This window comes from Nicotiana attenuata, chromosome 7, assembly GCF_001879085.1.
Source record: "Nicotiana attenuata strain UT chromosome 7, NIATTr2, whole genome shotgun sequence".
NCBI classification, from domain to species: domain Eukaryota; kingdom Viridiplantae; phylum Streptophyta; class Magnoliopsida; order Solanales; family Solanaceae; genus Nicotiana; species Nicotiana attenuata.
The window spans coordinates 98905811-98925340 of NC_031995.1; the positions used below are offsets into that span (position 1 = coordinate 98905811).

General features: G+C 39.7%; 1 protein-coding gene across 2 annotated transcripts; it reads right to left on the minus strand.

Moving 5' to 3' along the window:
* LOC109229561 (protein NRT1/ PTR FAMILY 2.7-like) lies at positions 8554-19273 on the minus strand. 2 transcript variants are annotated; one of them, XM_019395044.1, is made up of 4 exons: positions 19078-19273; positions 18709-18926; positions 10153-10376; positions 8554-9489 (listed from the first exon to the last, which is right to left on the minus strand). In XM_019395044.1, exons 1-4 carry the CDS (start codon positions 19187-19189, stop codon positions 8652-8654), a joined length of 1392 nt encoding a protein of 463 aa, XP_019250589.1. In that variant the 5' UTR covers positions 19190-19273; the 3' UTR covers positions 8554-8651. The 2 variants fall into 2 exon arrangements, with proteins under 2 accessions (XP_019250589.1, XP_019250588.1); XM_019395043.1 differs by having other exon boundaries at positions 9832-10376.

Genomic DNA, 19530 nt, shown 5'->3' on the forward strand with positions numbered 1-19530 from the left:
ACGATGAAGAAGTCATATTCAATGTTCAGCAATCTATGAGGAGACCCAGTGAATATGCTAATTGCTCTCTAGTGGAGGCAGTAGATGTGATCCTGCAAGAAGATGATGTAACCCTGACTGTTAAAGATCCACTAAAGGCATGTCTGACAAATTTAGAAGAGATGGATGGTGAAGGGTTAGCTGAGTGGGTCATGGCACTTGAAGGCCAAGGATTCTGGACAAGGGAACCTCAGTTCGAGTCCCTTGAGTTAGAAAAAAGGGCTACACCTCCAGCAAAGCCATCAATAGAGGAACCACCCAAGTTGGAGCTGAAGCCACTCCCAGAACACCTCAGGTACGTTTTCTTAGGCCCCAATTCTACTTTGCCTGTTATTATATCATCCGGTTTGCTAGATGTGCAGGTAGAACAACTCTTACAGGTACTGCAGGAAAGCAAGACTGCCATTGGTTGGACCATGGCAGACATTAAGGGTATCAGCAAGGCCTTCTGTATGCATAAGATTCTCTTGGAAGAAGGGCACAAACCTTCCAGAGAACATCAACGAAAGCTGAACCCGAACATGAAAGAGGTAGTAAAGAAGGAAGTGATCAAATGGTTAGATGCGGGAATCATCTTCCCCATCTCTGATAGCAATTGGGTCAGCCCTGTCCAATGTGTGCCTAAAAAGGGGGGAATGACTGTTGTGCAAAATGAGAACAATGAGTTGATCTCAACTTGTACAGTCACGGGATGGCGAATTTGCATGGATTACAGAAAATTGAACACAGCCACCCGGAAGGACCATTTCCCCTTACCTTTCATTGACCAAATGTTGGACAGGCTGGCCGGGCGATCGCACTTCTGTTTCTTGGATGGATATTCGGGGTACAATCAAATATCAATAGCCCACGAAGACAGAGAGAAAACATCCTTCACCTGCCCGTATGGCATCTTTGCCTTTCGAAGAATGCCTTTTGGGCTTTGCAATGCACCAACGACTTTTCAACGGTGCATGTTAGCCATCTTCACAGACATGGTGGAGGACATTATGGAGGTCTTTATGGATGATTTCTCCGTGGTGGGAGATTCATTCGAAGACTGTCTTCACAACTTAAGAAGAGTGCTTAAAGATGTGTGGAGACAAACTTAGTGCTAAACTGGGAGAAGTGCCATTTTATGGTACAGGAAGGGATAGTCCTGGGACATCGAGTGTCCAGTAAAGGAATTGAAGTCGACCATGCTAAGGTTGACGTGATTGAGAAGCTACCACCGCCCACTTCAGTCAAGGCGGTGAGAAGTTTTCTTGGACACGCCGGGTTCTACCGGCGTTTCATAAAGGATTTTTCCAAAATTGCTAACCCATTATGCAAACTCCTTGAAAAGGATCAGCCCTTTGTGTTTTCTAATGATTGCAGGTTGGCATTTGAGGAACTAAAGAAGAGGTTGGTAACTGCACCCATCATTGTTGCACCCAACTGGGAGCAACCATTTGAGCTCATGTGTGACATAAGTGACTATGCTATAGGAGCAGTCTTGGGGCAGCGAAAGGATAAGCTGATGCACCCGATTTACTACGCAAGCAGAACGCTAAGCGGTGCACAGCTCAACTACACTGTGACGGAGAAGGAGATGTTAGCGGTGGTGTTTGCTTTTGACAAGTTCCGATCATATCTGATTGGTTCCAAGGTAATTGTATACACTGACCATGCAGCTCTCAGGTACCTAATTGAGAAGAAGGTGTCTAAGCCGCGCCTGATTCGTTGGGTGCTGCTGTTGCAAGAATTTTGACCTCGAAATTCGTGACCGTAAGGGCACAGAAAATCAAGTCGCTGATCATCTATCACGACTTGAAGGAGCTGAAAATAAGTCGAGGTCGAAGAGATTCTGGAAACCTTTCCAGATGAGCAGCTGCTCGCAGCCAGTCTTAAGGATGCGCCATGGTATGCAGACTTTGCAAACTACCTGGCCTGCGGTATAGTTCCCTACGACCTTTCATTTGTCCAAAAGAAAAAGTTTTATCGTGATTGCCGCATGTATTATTGGGACGAGCCTTATTTGTTTAGAATATGTGTTGATAATATTATCCGGAGGTGTGTCCCTGAGATAGAACAATTTTCTGTTTTGCAGGCTTGTCACGCATCAGCATACGGAGGACATTTTGGAGGGGTCAGGACAGCAGCGAAAGTGCTAGAGGCCGGATTCTTTTGGCCAACTGTGTTTAGAGATGCGCACCTCTGGGTAAAGGGTTGTAATGAATGCCAGCGGACCGGGAACATTTCCCATCGCCATGAGATGCCTATGAACCCGATTCAGGAGGTAGAGGTGTTTGATGTTTGGGGGATTGACTTTATGGGTCCGTTTGTCAGCTCATTTGGCAATAAGTACATACTTGTTGTTGTGGACTACGTGTCTAAATGGGTAGAGGCTGCAGCGTTGCCCACTAATGATGCAAGAGTGGTGGTAGGATTTCTGAAAAAGAACATATTCACCCGGTTTGGGACACCAAGAGCGATCATCAGTGACGGAGGCACTCACTTCTGTAATAGAGCCTTCGAGAAACTACTTGCAAAATATGATGTGCGCCACAAGGTGGCTACCCCTTACCATCCGCAAACCAGTGGGCAGGTTGAAGTGTCCAGCGGGGAGATAAAGAGTGTACTAACCAAGACTGTGAATGCCACACGAACTGATTGGGCAAAGAAGCTTGATGACGCACTCTGGGCCTATAGAACTGCATTCAAAACACCAATAGGTATGTCACCATACAAGTTGGTATTTAGGAAGGCCTGTCATCTGCCTGTGGAGCTAGAACATCGAGCTTGGTGGGCACTAAAGCAATTGAACATGGATCCTGACGCAGTTGGACAAAATCGACTGACAGAGTTGCATGAGCTGGAAGAATTTAGATATTAAGCCTTTGAAAGCATGAGGCTATACAAGGAAAGAATGAAGAAGCTGCATGACAAACACATCGTGGACAGAGATTTCAAACCCGGTGACAAGGTATTACTGTATAATTCAAGGTTGAGATTGTTTCCGGGTAAGTTAAAGTCCCGATGGTCAGGACCATTTAAAGTGGTGCAAATGTTCGCAAGTGGAGCTGTTGAGATCGAATCAGAAGATGGGACAAACAAGTTCTCAGTAAATGGGCAAAGGTTGAAACATTACCTTGGAATAGCTGAAGAAAAAGGGGATATAGTGGTGATCAATTTGAAAGAACCCCAGTACGCGAATGAGGAATGATGGCTCAACTACTTGCGTCGTGCCGTGACGTTAAATCAGGCGCTGCGTGGGAGGCAACCCACGAATGTGTTGTAAGTGTAGTTTGTAACTTCATGTTTATAAAAAAAAAAAAAGCCCGTTCACCGCGACCGCGGCGGGACAGCGGGAGACACAGTTTGACCGCAAGGTCGACCGCGGTGAGGACCGCGGAAATAACCGGAGCATCAACATTTCACCGCGACCGCGGCCAGGACCGCGGTGAACACTGTCTCCGAATTAAATTCCTCCGCGGCCGCGGTGAGGACCGCGGGGGAATACCAGGTTTGATTTTTTTTTTTTAATTTTTTTTCTGTTCTTTTCCTTTTCCTTCTCTTCTTCTTTTATTTTTAAAACAAAACACACCCCCTTCATCCAAAACGCACGCCCCCAATCTCCCTCTTCTCTAAACCCTAACCCTCCCCTCCATACTCTCCTCTTCTTCTTCTTCCTTCACAAGACCCCTCATCCTCTTCCGCAAAGGTATGAATTCCGACCCCCCCCCCCCTTCTCTTTTCTTTCTCTATTTTGTGTTGTTATGCTAGTTCAATTTTGTTATAATGTAGCATTAGTGATAGGATTTTTTTTAGCTTTTTCTTCTTATTTTCTAGTGTAATTTCGTTTTTTGTTGGCATATGTTGGTCAAGGGACTGTGTATTGAATGTTGAAAGGGTGTTGTTGGTGGGTGATTGTTTGTAGCAAGTGTGGGGTGTGTGGGTGTAGTGGATATGTGAATTGGGGAAGTTTTCTTGATTCTCATGGGCCATGTATATGAAGATAATTGCCTTGCCCACAATGTGTTTGGGAAATTGCCTCAATGGAGATATAAGGAGATGTTGTGACATGGTCGTGGTGAAGTCTGAGTAACCACCCATAGTCACACATTTTGGGCCTGTCCTAATAAGCGTTTCTATGTTTTGACAGGTACTATGAGTTCCTCCCGTAAGAGACGAAACACCCGGGCCTCTGCTAGTGGTCCAGGAGGCTCTTCACGAGCTAGGGGCCAAGCCAGTGCAACTCAGTTCGATAGCACTCGGTTCGTCTCTCAATCAGCGGAGACAAGGTACAATCAGAAAGCTGCAAAGAAGTTAATCCATGAGGTCCATATCGATCGGACGGCATTGGTGAAGGAGTGCCCAAATATGTTTAATGAGTTAAGGAGGTGTCAGCTGGACATCTTCTTTGAGGTTCCAGAGGAGGCCAATATTCAGCTAGTGAGAGAGTTCTATGCAAACTTGCCAGAAAACGAGAATGAGGTTGTGACTGTGCGCAACACCCGGGTTAATGCTTCTATAGAGGTCATCCGCAGAGCGTATCGCCTCCCAACATTCACGGGTGACGATCATTACATCATGTCTCATCGCCCGAGGGTTGACTGGGACAGACTTCAGGAGGTAATCTGTATACCTGGCAGAATGTCCAAATGGGTAGCACAGCCGACGACTCTACACTCACAGTCTCTTACTTGGGAGGCAAAGTGTTGGCTCACGGTCATCAACACCCGTCTGCTACCATCCAGCAATACCACTGATGTGAATGGGCCACGGGCAGCTATGATCTATTGCTTTATGACTCACCAAGGGTTTGATGTCGCCCGAGTCCTCCATGATGAAATGTTCATTAGATCGCCTGAGCTAATCAAGGGCCACTACTTCCCTTCGCTAGTCACCCGACTGTGCCGCCTTGCTAATGTCCCTGAGAACCTTCGAGTTGATGGGAAATTACCTCTAAAGGCTCCTTTTCGGGCAAAGAAAATTGGACTCGAGGGAAGAGAGCCGTTGCCAGACAGTGATGACTCTACTGATGAGTCTGATGATGATGCTGGGGCTGCTGAGATCACAACTCCTTCGAGAGGGGACGAGGAAAGACCATCACAGCCACGCCGGAGCACTCGCATGGCAGCCTTGGAGCAAGGGATGACTGGGTTGTGGACCTCCGTCGCTGACTTGGGTACCCGTGTTGATGCGGTGGCTGACCGACAGGTGAAGTCAGAAAAGAAATTCATGGGCTGGTTGAGAGCTCTGGGTCGCGCCTGCAACGTGAACCCAGACACAGTTTCTGACCAAGAGTGAGCCTCAGGGAAGTTCCTTTACCTCACTGTTCTTTACATTTTGAAGCCATGGGGACATGTCCTTATTTTAAGTGTGGGGTGGGGGATACTTCATTGTATGTTTGTAATTGTAACAATTAACTGTTTGCTTTGATTGTTTTGGTGTTAGAATAGTAGTTCATTAGGTAAGTAGAAATAGTAAGTGCTTTGTCCCGACGACGGATCTCTTTCGACGGGGTTCTTGAGGGACTAAGTCGAGAAAAAAAAATGGAATATAGAGACTCTTCCTGATGGCGGATCCTTTAGACAATTTTCTTGAGGGAAGTTAGTCTAGAGAAAATACCAAAAAGATTTTTTAATTTTTTTTTAGGTAGTGTAGTAACTCCCCCTTGATTTTTCTTTGGGTCACGGTTCTTTTCCAAGGGTTTAGCTTGAACCGGGTATAGGTAGATTTTTTGTTTTTTTAGGTTAGGATTAATGGGCGACGAGCTTAAAATCGAAGAAGAAAAACCCTTAGCGCTTTTACACCTGAACACGATAGACGCTAGAGTGTAGCGCTTAGCTTCAAGGGTTGAATCTTATTTAAGTGCCTTAAAAATTGTATGTTTGTACCTAACTTGAACACTCAAAAGAGAATGTCTTGATAAACTAATCCGGAGTGAGTCATGTGCCACGTGTGTGTGAGTGTTACTGTATTCCATGCTGTACATTTGATGCCTAGAACTTGCCCTGTGTGTTTGCAAAGCGAAATAGTAGCTTCATTCAGTTTTAGAAGTGATATAGGCATTTCTTTGTTGAGCCAGACATATAAAGTAAACCCACCTGAATACAGTACATCTTAGTTAACCCCGTTGAGCCTATAAGCCTGTTTCTTTGGCAACCACAATGTGAACCTTACCCAATTGTTTGAATAGCCTGCTGTTTGAACCAATTTTCCTCTCACTAAGCACTAGAATGGTATTGAAAATATGCAAAAGCAAAAGTGTGGAGTGGTGGTTTGGTTTTTGAAGTGGAACCATGGAAATAGAGAAAAGGTGCAGAATGTGAAGCATGAAAAGAGAAGCACCACGAAATTTTTTTTTTATAATATATTGTATAGTGATTAATAAGTGGTAGCTTATACAAATTGCACCTAATGTATGTGGATGTTCAAATAAATATGGTGGAATGTTGGCTGACAAAACGATGATCTTGAAGTTTAATGTAATTGTATTAAAAGTGCTTAGGGAGGCTAGTCACTATATACAAATATATCCTACCCTTCCCTTAGCTTACATTACAACCAAATAAAGTAATATTGATCTTAGACTGAGTGGGGCTCGATTAGTCGAGTACTACACTACGGGCAAGCCTATGGTGCATCTTTGTGGCATGTGAATGTTCTTTTTGAGAGTGAGCGAATTCTGTCTATTTTAGTTCCTAATTGTTATCACTATCATTATATATGGAACTACTCTCTTGTGTGATGTGAGGGCATGTGATTCACAAAGGAAAGGTACGTCTTAACTCTTGTGTAGAGTGGTTTGAGTAAGTGCAAATGTTACGAGGTACGAAAGATTTGATTCTTGAGGTAAAGTTTGCTCACTACTAGGTGTAACTTCTGTAAAATGTTCATGGTGTGAATCGTTGAGGGAAAAGCTTAGGGAAGGAAGTTTGATGGAGTGTGGTGAATTGCTCGAGGACTAGCAATAATTTAAGTGTGGGGTGTTGATAATAGGCTATATAGTTGATATTTACACCTTAATTGCCCATGCTTTGTTGTTGTTTTATAATGTAATTTGCCAATAAAATGCTTTAAAATGTGCTATTTGGTTTCGCAGGGAATATTATATGTGATTAAGCAACATGAAGTGTTTGGAGGCAATAATGTGAAGAAAATACCCACTCAAAAAGTACCCGAACACAAAAGAGCAAAAGAAAATGACTGGACAAAAGTCCACCGCGACCGCGGTGGACAGCGGAGCAGAACGCGGAGACAAAACACAAAAATAGGCCCAGGCAGTGTTCACCGCGGTCGAACGCGGTCCATGCCGCGACCGCGGTGAACTGTTCACGATCCAGAAATTTAAGGGCCAAAGTATCAATTCGGGAAAACTTTTGTAAAACCCTTATAAGATGTAGAAACTCGCCCAAGATAGGGGAAGCTTATTTAGAGATTACTTTTGGAAGAAGAACAAGTGTGAGAGATCACCCAAAACATCATAGTTCTTTATCTCTTCTATTTTTCTTGCAATTCTTCCATTATGAATAATTTAGTAGTTTTATCTTATGTTGTTATGAGTAGCTAAATACTTTAATCTAAGGTTTTGGTGAAACCCGTTGGGGATGACTTGGTTGTTATATTAATATAGTTTTGAATTGGTTGTTAATCTCTATTTGTTCATCTACGTCTTGATTGTGGTTAATTGAAAGGGCCCTCAATTATCCGTCCCTAATTAGTATGTATCTGTTTGAGAAAGAGTGCATATTTAGGTGATTGAATGAACAACATCACTCCCGGAGTATAGACGAGAGTCATAACCGAGGGTTTAGAGGTTGGATTAGAGATAACGATACCTCGGGTGCAATCTAAGTGAACCGTAATGAGAATCTAGCTAGCGTAGCTTGAGAAAGTGCGTCTAGTAAATTATCATAATTGCTTGAGAAAGATTTATGATAGCTGGAGCGTTCATGATTGATGAAGATAACTAAGTCTCAGTTATAAAACATATTCAACCAAGGAAATCAACGACGGGGAAAACCATTACCTTAGACCTTATTCCAATTATATACAAGCAAGCTTAGTTAACTTTCAGCTGTTATTTATTTTCAGTTTAGTTGTTAGATATATCATCAATTGTGAATTACAAAGTTTGGGGAAATTGATTCTGTGAATTTAGTAAGTCCGACAAAAGTAATTGATAGGTTAATTCTCTGTGGTTAGACTCTAGGCAGAATTACTCAGACTATATTTGCTACGTCCGTGCGTGTCTTTTTATAAGGCATAGTTTGGCGTTATGAGGTCTCCATTTGATAATATTTTTCTGCTCGTGTATTTAAGCTGACTTATTTCATGCTTAATAAATATTTTTTTAATTGAAAGAAATGATAGCAGAAACCTTGAAGTATAACACAAATCTGCCTTCCTAATGGAGCTTACTCATACCTTGATATTCACATTAAATCACTAAATGTATAACATGTGCTTTTTATATTACTCATACCTTGATATTCACATTTTCTAATTACTCTATTATGCTCCTCGCTTATATATTGATACCACAAATTAAACCGATACAAATGCAACAACTGATTGTTTTATACCTTAAAGGGTCATGAACTGCTTGTTCAATTTTACATGAATCCAGGCCTACTTCATTTGTGCTAATTGCTATCTATTTTGTCAATAGAATCATTTACTTCCTGGTCTACATTTTTATACTTGTACAATGAAGCACATACTAGGTAATACACAGAATTCGCAGCCCCTATAACACATACCACCCAGAAAACATTATCCAACCTACCATTATCAATATTCTCCGGCAACCATCCTGTCACGCTTTGAACCAGGTCCATCACCCCGTTCCCTAAATAAAATGCTGCGCCTACAAAAACCGCCACGACTGCCGTAGACGTGCTTTTCAGGGACGCTGGAAATTCTTGGTAATAAAATCCCGCATATCCTGGAGAATGAAAAGCTAGCCCGATGCCCGTAATTGCTAGCTGTGGCGCCAACAAGAACACGGACATTGGCGCTGCAACATTGTTTTGATGGTGAGATTTCACTATTTTTATCCTCTTTGATTCGACCAGGGCGGATAAGGCCATGCTAACGACCGTTAGCAAGTGGCCTATCCCAACCCGTCGAAGTGGTGTTAGAGAGCTACGAATGCATCTATTCAACAAAGGGAATAGGACTCGGTCCGTGAAGGTAATGGTTATGCATGTGGAGATCAATGTAAAGACTACAACAGAACCAGCTGGGATTTTGAAATGGGATCCGAAACGTCGGTCCATTTTTAGAGCTTGCAGGATTGCTAAACTTGCTTGTATGACTAGTGGGGTGTACAGAAACAAACCAGTAGTCCATAGTGGGAAGAGTTTTATCAATGTTTTGAGATCTTCCACTTGTTGCACTGTACATAGTTTCCAAGGCTCGGCAATGAGGCCATCCTGTTTCTTATCTCCTTCCGTGACCAAAGCCGCCCTGTTCAGGTACCTATTAAAACATAAAATTAACAAATTAAATTCGCTTCTCCTTTGAAAATCATTTCACTTGAATTTTAAGGGCCAGGACAATAAATTTTGATACTTGACTACCACTGAGTAGCGGAACCAGGATTTATTAAAATAGGATTCAAAAATATGCAGGAATGTCACGCCTGAGATTCAAACCTACAACTTAAAATACTACAAAGCTACCATTATGTAACTGAACCTATTCCTACATTATAATGTTCTAACGATAGGGGTTGAATTGAACCCCTATCAGACCCTGTAGCTCCACCCGTGCTACTACTCGATATACTTTGAACCATATGTTTGGGAAGAGTGTTCTTACCTGAAGAATTTGCAAGGTTTTGGGAAATCGGTTCTCGTAGCACTGTCCTGTGATTTCGTGCCATGGTAATAATGTTCACCTCCTAAAGAGAATGGTTTCTTCCTAATGGCAGCGATGACGACCTGAGCCAAACTGACGAAGGGGCTTTCATGTTGTGGCTCAATATGGCGATAGAATCGTTGGCCAGACAAGAAAATACCCAAGCCAATAATGTTGAATGCGACACAAATGGCGAACCCCAATACCCAACTAACATTGTCCTCAATGTATAAAAGGACTGTGCTGCCAATGACATTGGATGTGTAGAGTGCGAAAGTATACCAGTTGAAGAAAATTGCTTGATGCTTTGGCTTCTGGAATTGGTTTGCTCCCATTGATCCAATAGTGAAACGTGTACCCCCATTGCCCAAATATGCTAGCGCTAGAGCTGCATATAAGAATGTAAGTTGGGACGTTGATGCATTTCTGCACTCGTCCGAACCATAACCGCATTTTTGAGGTCTCAATGTATCAATTGCTGCTGTGAATGTGAGAAGCAGTGCTCCCTACCAGCCAAAAAATAAAAAAATAAGGTATACTTAAAACAGCTTAACAAGAATATTTATAGATCAAGTCACATAAAGATAACTACGGCCTATAATAAGTGAAATTGGCTCCCTTAACATTAAAACAGATTACATTTTGTGACAAAGTAAACATTTAAATTGCCTTTAAAATAAAACAAATAACCTGCGATGACAAGCTGAATCCCAATCATTAAAATCAGGAAGCATGTTCTATAGTTCAATGAAATGAATGCAAGAAGAAATGGGACAGAATTAATACACTTGTCGTTTCCCCTTTGAATGGTGAAATTGTTGCGGAATATCGTGAGTTAACTAGCACACAATCACACAAAAAGCAAATACAGAAGAAAAATCAACACAAGGATTTAACGAGGTTCGGCTAAGCCTAATCCTCGGGGCAAAAGCAAAGAGAGTTTTCCACTATGAATGAGAAGAAAAGCACAATACCATCTATAGAATCCCCAACTACAACCCCTATATATAGATCCCAAAAGGTCCCAAACATATAAGAGAAAGGTTTCCCAATTTGACAAGGACTATAGGTTTTCCTTTCCCAAATCTATTAGGACAATGGATTTTCCTAAACCTATAGGGACTACGGGTTTCCTAAAAATACAAGGAATTAATTCAAGCCACAAATAACAAATCTTCCCCTTGGCTTGAATTCTCTTCATCAACAGGAACAACGTCTCTCTACCTTGCCCTCAGCCCTCGCAAGGGCTCTATTGAGTACTGCACATACCAATCAAGTCTAGGCAATGCCTAAACTTGTTGGTCGGGACTGCCTTGGTCATCATATCAGCTGGATTATCATGCGTAGACACTTTCTCCACTTTAACAACCCCCTTTGATATAATGTCTCGAATAAAGTGATGTCTGACTTCAATATGCTTCGTCCGCTCATGAAACATCTGATTTTTAGTAAGATGAATGGCACTCTGACTGTCACAAAAAACTTGTGTCTTCTTCTGAGCTAGTCCAAGATCACTTACCAAGCCTTGTAGCCAAATAGCCTCTTTAACTGCTTCTGTAATTGCCATATACTCAGCTTCTGTGGTAGACAAAGCAACGACAGACTGCAAAGTCGCCTTCCAACTGATACACTACCAGAAAGAGTAAAAACATAGCCTGTCAGAGATCTTCTCTTATCCAAGTCCCCTGCATAATCTGAATCGACATAGCCAACTAAGGATTCACTCAACTTGTCTTTGTAAAAAGTCAAGCCTACATCTGCAGTACCCTTCAAGTATCTCAAGATCCACTTCACCGCCTGCCAATGTTCTTTACCAGGACACGCCATGTATCTACTCACAACACTAACAGCATGTGAAATGTCAGGGCGAGTGCAAACCATAGCATACATAATGCTACCAACAGCACTCGAATATGGAACACTAGACATCTGTTCCATCTCCTCGTCTGTTTTTGGTGACATGTCTGCAGACAACTTGAAATGGGAAGCAAAAGGAATAGACACAGATTTAGCACCTGTCATATTAAATCTCTTGAGGACCTTCTCAATATAGGACCGTTGGGACAACATCAACTTTCCAACCCTTCTATCTTGAGTAATCTCCATCCCCAATATCTTCTATGCAGCACCTAAATCCTTCATCTCAAACTCCTCACCTAGTTGCTTCTTCAATCGGGTAATATGTGACATGCTTTTAGCAGCAATAAGCATGTCATCCACATATAACAACAAATATACACTAGAACCGTCTTCAAGATTTTTGTAATACACACAACTATCATATGCACTTCCAGAAAATGCATTTTGAATCATGAATATATCAAATCTTTTATACCACTGCCTAGGCGACTATTTCAGACCATATAAAGATTTCTTAAGCAAGCAAACATGATTTTTCTTATCCTGAGTAATGAATCCCTCGGTTGACTTATATAAATCTGCTCATCCAACTCACCATGCAAGAATGCAGTTTTCACATCTAACTGCTCTAGTTCTAAGTCATGAAGAGCCACCAAAGCCAGAAGACCCTGATAGAACTATGCTTTACCACTAGAGAGAACATTTCATTGTAATCTATCCCCTCCCTCTATGTAAAACCTTTAGCTACTAATCTTGCCTTGTACCTTGATGCTTCAACCTCTGGATTGCCCTCTTTTCTTTTGAAAATCCATTTGCAGCCTCATACCTTCTGTCCCTTTGGCAATGGAACAAGCTTCCATGTCTGATTCTTATGAAGAAACTCAATCTCTTCACTCATAGCACCAACCCACTGATCTGCTTCTGGACTAGAAATAGCTTCTTTATAGCTATTAGGCTCAAGCACATCAATGGTCTCTGCAACAGACAAAGCAAACTCCACAAAATTAGCATATCCAAGAAAATTACCATCAGCTACGTTTGCAAACCTTTGTGGTGGATTGATCACTCTCTTCTCTCTGCCTGTTGCAATGCTATAGGGTTGTTACGCAGGTGCATCAGCATTATCATCTTGATCAATATTTTGCACTTCTTCTACTTTAGAACTATTGGGCTGAGCTAGTGGAGATTCAATTTCTAGCTCTAAGAGGTCACTGACACCACGATCTATTTCTGCTATTGCCTTCTCCCTCTGACTGTCTAGTGAGGCAGATTCATTGAATGTTACATCCCTACTAATAATTAGCCCTGGAGTTTTTTGATCTGTGCACCACAACCTATAACCTTTCACTCCAGTTGCATACCTAGAAATATGCACTTCTTTGCCCTCGGCTCAAGTTTTCCATCCCTCACATGAGCATAAGCAGGACAACCAAATATCCTTAAATTTGAATAATCAGCAGGCGAACCGGACCATACCTCAAAAGGAGTTTTGAACTCAATAGCTGTGGATGAAGATCTATTAACCAAATAACAAGCTGTATTGATTGCTTCAGCCCAAAAATCTTTGCTAACACATGAGTGTGAAAGCATGCTTCGTGCCCTATCACAAAGCGTTCTATTCATACGTTCTGCAACACCATTTTGTTGTGGTATTTCGACACAAGTGCGGTGTCTCACTATGCCCTCCCTGCTGCAGAAATTATCGAACTCAGAATTGCAAAATTCCAACCCATTGTCAGTTCGAAGACGCTTAACTTTTCTTTCCGTTTGCCTCTCAACCATCGTCTTCCAATTAACAAATGTCGAAAATGCCTCATCTTTTGTTTTCAGAAAATACACCCACACCATCCTTGAGTAATCATCAATCAAAGTCATAAAATACCTAGCACCACTCTTGGAGGGAACTCTATTTGGACCCCACAAGTCAGAGCGTATATAATCTAACTTGTCTCTGGTCTTGTGCTCGGTCTTCTTGATGAACTTTACCCTTGTCTGTTTACCAAACACAAAATGCTCACAAAAATTCAAAACTTGATTTTTGTACCCATTCAGCAAATTCTGCTTACTCAACAAAGACAATCCATTATCACTCATATGGCCAAGTCGCAAGTGCCACAACTGAGACTGATTCAGATCACTTTTCCTAGAAGCTACAGCAGCTTCCCCTTCAACTACACTGGCCTGAAGATGATACAATTTAGAATGTAGTTTACCCTTCATGAGTACCATGGAGCCTTTACACACTTTAAGTATTCCATTCTCGGAGTGAAATTTATACCTTTGATCATCCAAAGTCGAAAGAGAAATCAAATTTCTCTTTATCCGAGGAACATGCCAACACTCAATGTTTCTGATAATTCCGTCGAACATTCTCAATTTGATGTTACCAATCCCCTCTACTGGTAATGGATTATCATCTCCCATATAGACAGTCCCACTCATTTGTTTGTAAGTTGCAAACCAATTCTTGTGTGGACACATGTGGAAAGTAGCACCAGAATCAAGAACCCAAGAATTTTGCCCATGACTAGAACTCACAGCACAAACTTCCCCTACATAGTCACTATCATCAGAATTATTGCCAGTGTCAACAATATTTGCCGAATTATCTATTTTTGCTTCCATCTTTTCTCCTTCAGCTTAGGACAATCTCTCTTGTAGTGACCTTGCTCCCCGCACTCATGACAGTGTTGCTTCCTTGCTCTAGACTTTGATCTTGCGGTTGACTTTTTCCTCTTAAAGTCCTTTTGTTGTGTTCTTCCTCTAATGACAAGACCCTCGCCCTCAACTCTGTTGTCTGGAAAGCTCTTTTTCAACTCTTTAGATTTTAGTGCATTACTAACATCTTCTAGTGAAATGCTGTCTTTCCCATATAGTAGTGTATCGGCAAAAGTATCATAAGACTGTGGTAAAGAACATAACACAATCAAGGCCTAATCCTCACTCTCAATTTTGATATCCACATTCTTCAGGTCCATTATAATTGAACTAAACTCATCAAGGTGAGTTTTAACAGGTGTACCTTTGTTCATACGGATTGTATAACCTCTTTTTCAGGTAGAGGCGGTTTGTCAACGATTTCTTAGAATACAGATCTTCCAGCTTCTTCCATGCCGTTGCTGCAGAAGTTTCTTCAGCAATTTCCCGAAGAACGCTATCTGTAACGCTCATGAAGATCGCACTCAAAGCCCTCTCCTTCAGGTCTTCTTTCTTTGTCTCTTTCATATCTTCAGGAAAATCCTCATCAATTGCTTTCCATAATCCTTGTAACACCAGGGACGATTTCATCCTAATCTTTCATAGACTGAAACTAGAACCTCCGTCAAATTTCTCTACTTCGTACTTTGTTAAAGACGATGAAGACATCTTAACTCTAAATTATGTGTAGAAACCCGAACCTTGCTCTGAATACCAATTGTTGCGGAATATCGTGAGTTAACTAGCACACAATCACACACAAAGCAAATACAGAAGAAAAATCAACACAAGGATTTAACAAGGTTCGGCTAAGCCTAATCCTCGGGGCAAAAGCAAAGAGAGTTTTCCACTATGAATGAGAAGAAAAGCACAATACAATCTATAGAATCCCCAAGTACAACCCCTATATATAGATCCCAAAAGGTCCCAAACATATAAGAGAAAGGTTTCCCAATTTGACAAGGACTATAGGTTTTCCTTTCCCAAATCTATTAGGACAATGGCTTTTCCTAAACCTATAGGGACTATGGGTTTCCTAAATATACAAGGAATTAATTCAAGCCACAAATAACAGAAATTTTCGGGTAAATTTCACAAATGGTGACTCTTTTTCACCAAAGTCATATATATAACTTTGTTTTCTCACACAAAAATCATAAAAAATTCAAATAAAATCATAGTGACCGGAACACACAATTTTCTGGTAGTATTTTCTTATTCCATGTTCTTTTATTTTTTATTTCAAATATAATAAATAATAACCCAATTAAAATAGAAATAATATATATTTTTAATATAATATACGATAAAATATATATTTTTATATATTTATGTGTATATAATTATTCTATATATTTTTGGCTAGTGAATGCAATTAGTTTCGGCTGACCGATCAATTTTATATTTTCCTTTTAAAATAGGAAAGATCCAACCCAACCTGACACAATACTTGCATAAATTAAAATAATACTAAAAGTGAATTCTTTCCTCACAAAATACATAGTTTGAAATGCACGAGACTCTGACAAAAAAAAAAAGAAATAAAAAGTATAATTAGAGAGAACTTAAAACAAAAATGAATATCTTGAAAAAAAATAAAAGATAGAAGTATCGTATTTTGAAAGATTTACTTCTAGTATTATTTTAATTTATATATACAGCTATTGGGTCGAGTGGGTCAGGTTGGGTGGAGTCATTCCTATTTTAATTGAATTATTATTTATTGGACTGAAAACAAAAACTAAAAGATTATGGAATAAGAAAATACTACTAAAAAGTTATATTTTTCGGTTATTATGATTTTTGTGTGAGAAAACATAGTTAAGTCATTTCGGTTGCATTTTATTCAACGAGGCCGAAAACACAACAATGAATTTATTTTATGGACATTTATATTATTTCCCGTCAAAATGAGGTTAGTGTCTAACGTCACCAACCAAAGTCATAGTTGTATGACCATTTATGAAATTTTCTCGAATGCGCATCACCGAGTGGTGGAAATATCCATTAAATCCACTCATTAAAAACTGTCAGGTAGCATGTTATACACGGTTCCATGAAATTAATAAAACACTTGTCGTTTTTCCTTTGAATTGTAAAATTTTCTCGAATGGTCATCACCGAATGTCCGAAATATTTATTTAATGGTTTACAAGTAGTTTGATATATCTAAAAATATTAATAGGTTCGCATCTAAAGAGACAAATACTCCACCATTGAATCACAAGAACTCAAGGCCCTGCATTGAACAAGGGAAACAACCCACTGAAATGGGTGGTCGTCACTCGTCATGCTTCAAAGCATCTCTAAGCTAATATTTATAATATTTTTCGAAAGAGTTCAACTTCTATATACCGAACTAAATAAAAATTTATGCTATCAAATCGTGTAAATTAAAACAGAAGAATATCATTTTGGGGTAAGTTCCATTAACACCTAATGCATAGTGTCATAATTATTTGTCATCCTAATTAAGGGTAGGGTTGAATGGTTGAATGGGACTTCTCTCCCCTAGAAAAATAATTTTTCTGTTGAATTTTGTGTCAGTTTCGTTCTGGCAAATGCTCAACTCCTATATCTATCCATCAATTATGGATACTGTGATAGCTAAAATGGTGATGTAGGCCCAATATATAAGCCGATGGATAACTCTGTTGGAAAGCATTTACTGTATAAGTGGAAAGTCTTATACTTATACAGCAATTGCCTAAAAAACAGCAAAAGAAGAAAAATGAATCACAGAAATATTAATGAGGTGGCTACGCTCAGGGAAACTGTGGGAATACAAGGTATTTGCGTGTCTCTTTCTACAACTGCCACGTGGAATTTCAGATAATTCCTCAGTACTACTACTACTACACTTTTTCTTTAAATAAGTGCATCTGAAATAATTTTATCAGCTCATCTTATCCAGTTTTTAATTAACATGTCTTTTGGAGGCATTTTTAAAGATAAATATTTAGAATTTTTAAATAAAGTTTCCACTAATAGATATCTAACAAATTTTAAATTCTTTACCGTGAAAAAGTTTACGCGCATTACTACGTACAAAGACCTCAACGAAGTCCAAAAGATTTGTTTTAAGCAATGCTTTAGTGGCCAAACAAATACTAAAACTATTCGCGTTAATAAAGATGGTTATATAATCAAAACCAAGACAAGCAGATAAGTAAGCTACCTTCTATCAACGACAAATATCACAAACAACAATATAACCATAAGATACTGGTTTTTTTCTTTTTATCGTGAATTGACATCTTTTCAATCTGACAAAAGAAAAAGAAGATAAAGGAATCAAAGCTACCAGCCGAGAGATAAGAAGCAATTTTGAAACTATTTTCGTGAACCCATGAAAGAAAAGATATAGTACCCACTAAAATAACCAATTTACAACATACTATTATTTAGCCAACCTCCCACAAAACGATCATTAATACCGAGTTTATATTGTTACGATGAAAAAAAAATCAAGTATTCCTTTCGTTTTAATTGTGACAAAATTTGAATAGGCATGGAGCTTGAGAAAAGTAAATATTTTCTTTTTTAAAATCTTGTGATCCTAATAAGTGTAATTGATAGGAAGTAAGCCAAGTCCGGTAGGCTAAGAGGTAGTTGAGTCTTGCGTTACTTTGTACCTTTGTGAGCCTAAGTTCGGTAGAGTTTTGTCTAAGATAGCTAGGGGCAATGTCATGTCTTACTATTTTCTATTTTTGACGCAAGATCCATTTACTAGCCATCGTTTTTGTTTTGCATTTTTTTTTCTGCATTTTATGTTCCTATTTTTCCTATGATCTCCGTGGTGAATCTAATATTTTCTCCTTTTGTCTTTTTATTATCTTGAGCCGAGGGTCTTTCGGAAACAGCCTCTCTACCCCTTTAGGGTAGGGGTAAGGTCTGCGTACACACTATCTTCCCCAAATCCCACTTGTAGAATTTTACTGGATTGTTGTTGTTGCCGCTCCCTAATAAGTATAATAATGATTGTATGCTTGTAAGACTTTTAAAGCTTGTCCTCTAGACATTTCCTAACATGTGTTTTGGTATAAAGAATTTCTCATCGATAAATTAGGAAAGTTTAAGCTAAGTCGTTTCAAATTTAAAAAGTTATAGTAGTATTTCAATTTGATAAATATAATTTAATAATTGTACTGTCTGCACGGTGACTAAAATTTAGGCATCCATCTAACGAAATCCAAAACCATGACAAGATAGTATAGGTTTCTTTACATGAATATGACAAAAAGAAAAAGGAGAAAGTAAGTGGGAATAAAAGGTTCTTACCAGCAGAGAGATGAAAGAAGAAATCCAGATGACGGAGAAACAGCCAAGAAAAGAATCGGCAACTACGGCACCCAAAATTGGGAAAATAGTGCTGCACCCATTCGCCATATTGTACACTTTTGCAGCACTTACGCTACTCATGTTGAATTCTTGTATTAGATACACTATCAAATTGTTATTCCATCCTGCTGCTGCTAGTGATAAGCCTGCCATGCTCCCTATTAATTTCAACAATAAAACTTCAATATAATTTTTCGGCGAAGGAGATTCGGATAAAACCTCTTCTGCCCCAAGCTCCGCCCTCGATTATAGTTAGCCTCTAGAACTAATATATAGCTTTAGAAGAAGAAGAAGAAGAAGAAAAAGGACCTATGATGAAGGGGAAGGATATCCAACCGCCATTGTTATTGCTGCGAGCTGCAGGAGAAGACTGCACCTTTGTTGCAGCTTCATCTACACACTGGACAGCTGGTTTCTCCATTGATGCATTAACTCAACTGTTTATCCTGATCTCTTTTAGTTTCTCTAGGACTGATATACTTCTTGTTTTTATTCTTTTCGGTTTGTTTGTGGGTTCAACTTACGATGTCAAGCTTATAAGGAGGATTTTGTTTGCAAGTACAAAGGGTGTTTTGGTAAATATATAAATGGCATAGACTATCTTATTACATATTTTTTTTGGCTCTTTCGGTCCACCTTTTTATATTTAGTAACAATTTTAAAAAGTCATTTACCCTTACAGCTTGTTTGGATGATTATTACCTGTTATCGTATTGTTACTTTAAATATAATATTTGTTTTGATTGTTATATAATTTTTATT

Excerpts from the sequence above, each read along its gene's own strand:
- LOC109229561 (XM_019395043.1), bottom strand. The coding sequence starts at position 19,189 with ATGGAGAAACCAGCTGTCCAGTGTGTAGATGAAGCTGCAACAAAGGTG. Across the intron at positions 18,927-19,077 it reads ATCCTTCCCCTTCATCATAG|GGAGCATGGCAGGCTTATCA; the intron begins GTCCTTTTTCTT and ends TGAAATTAATAG. Across the intron at positions 10,377-18,708 it reads CTTCTTTCATCTCTCTGCTG|GGAGCACTGCTTCTCACATT; the intron begins GTAAGAACCTTT and ends TTTGGCTGGTAG.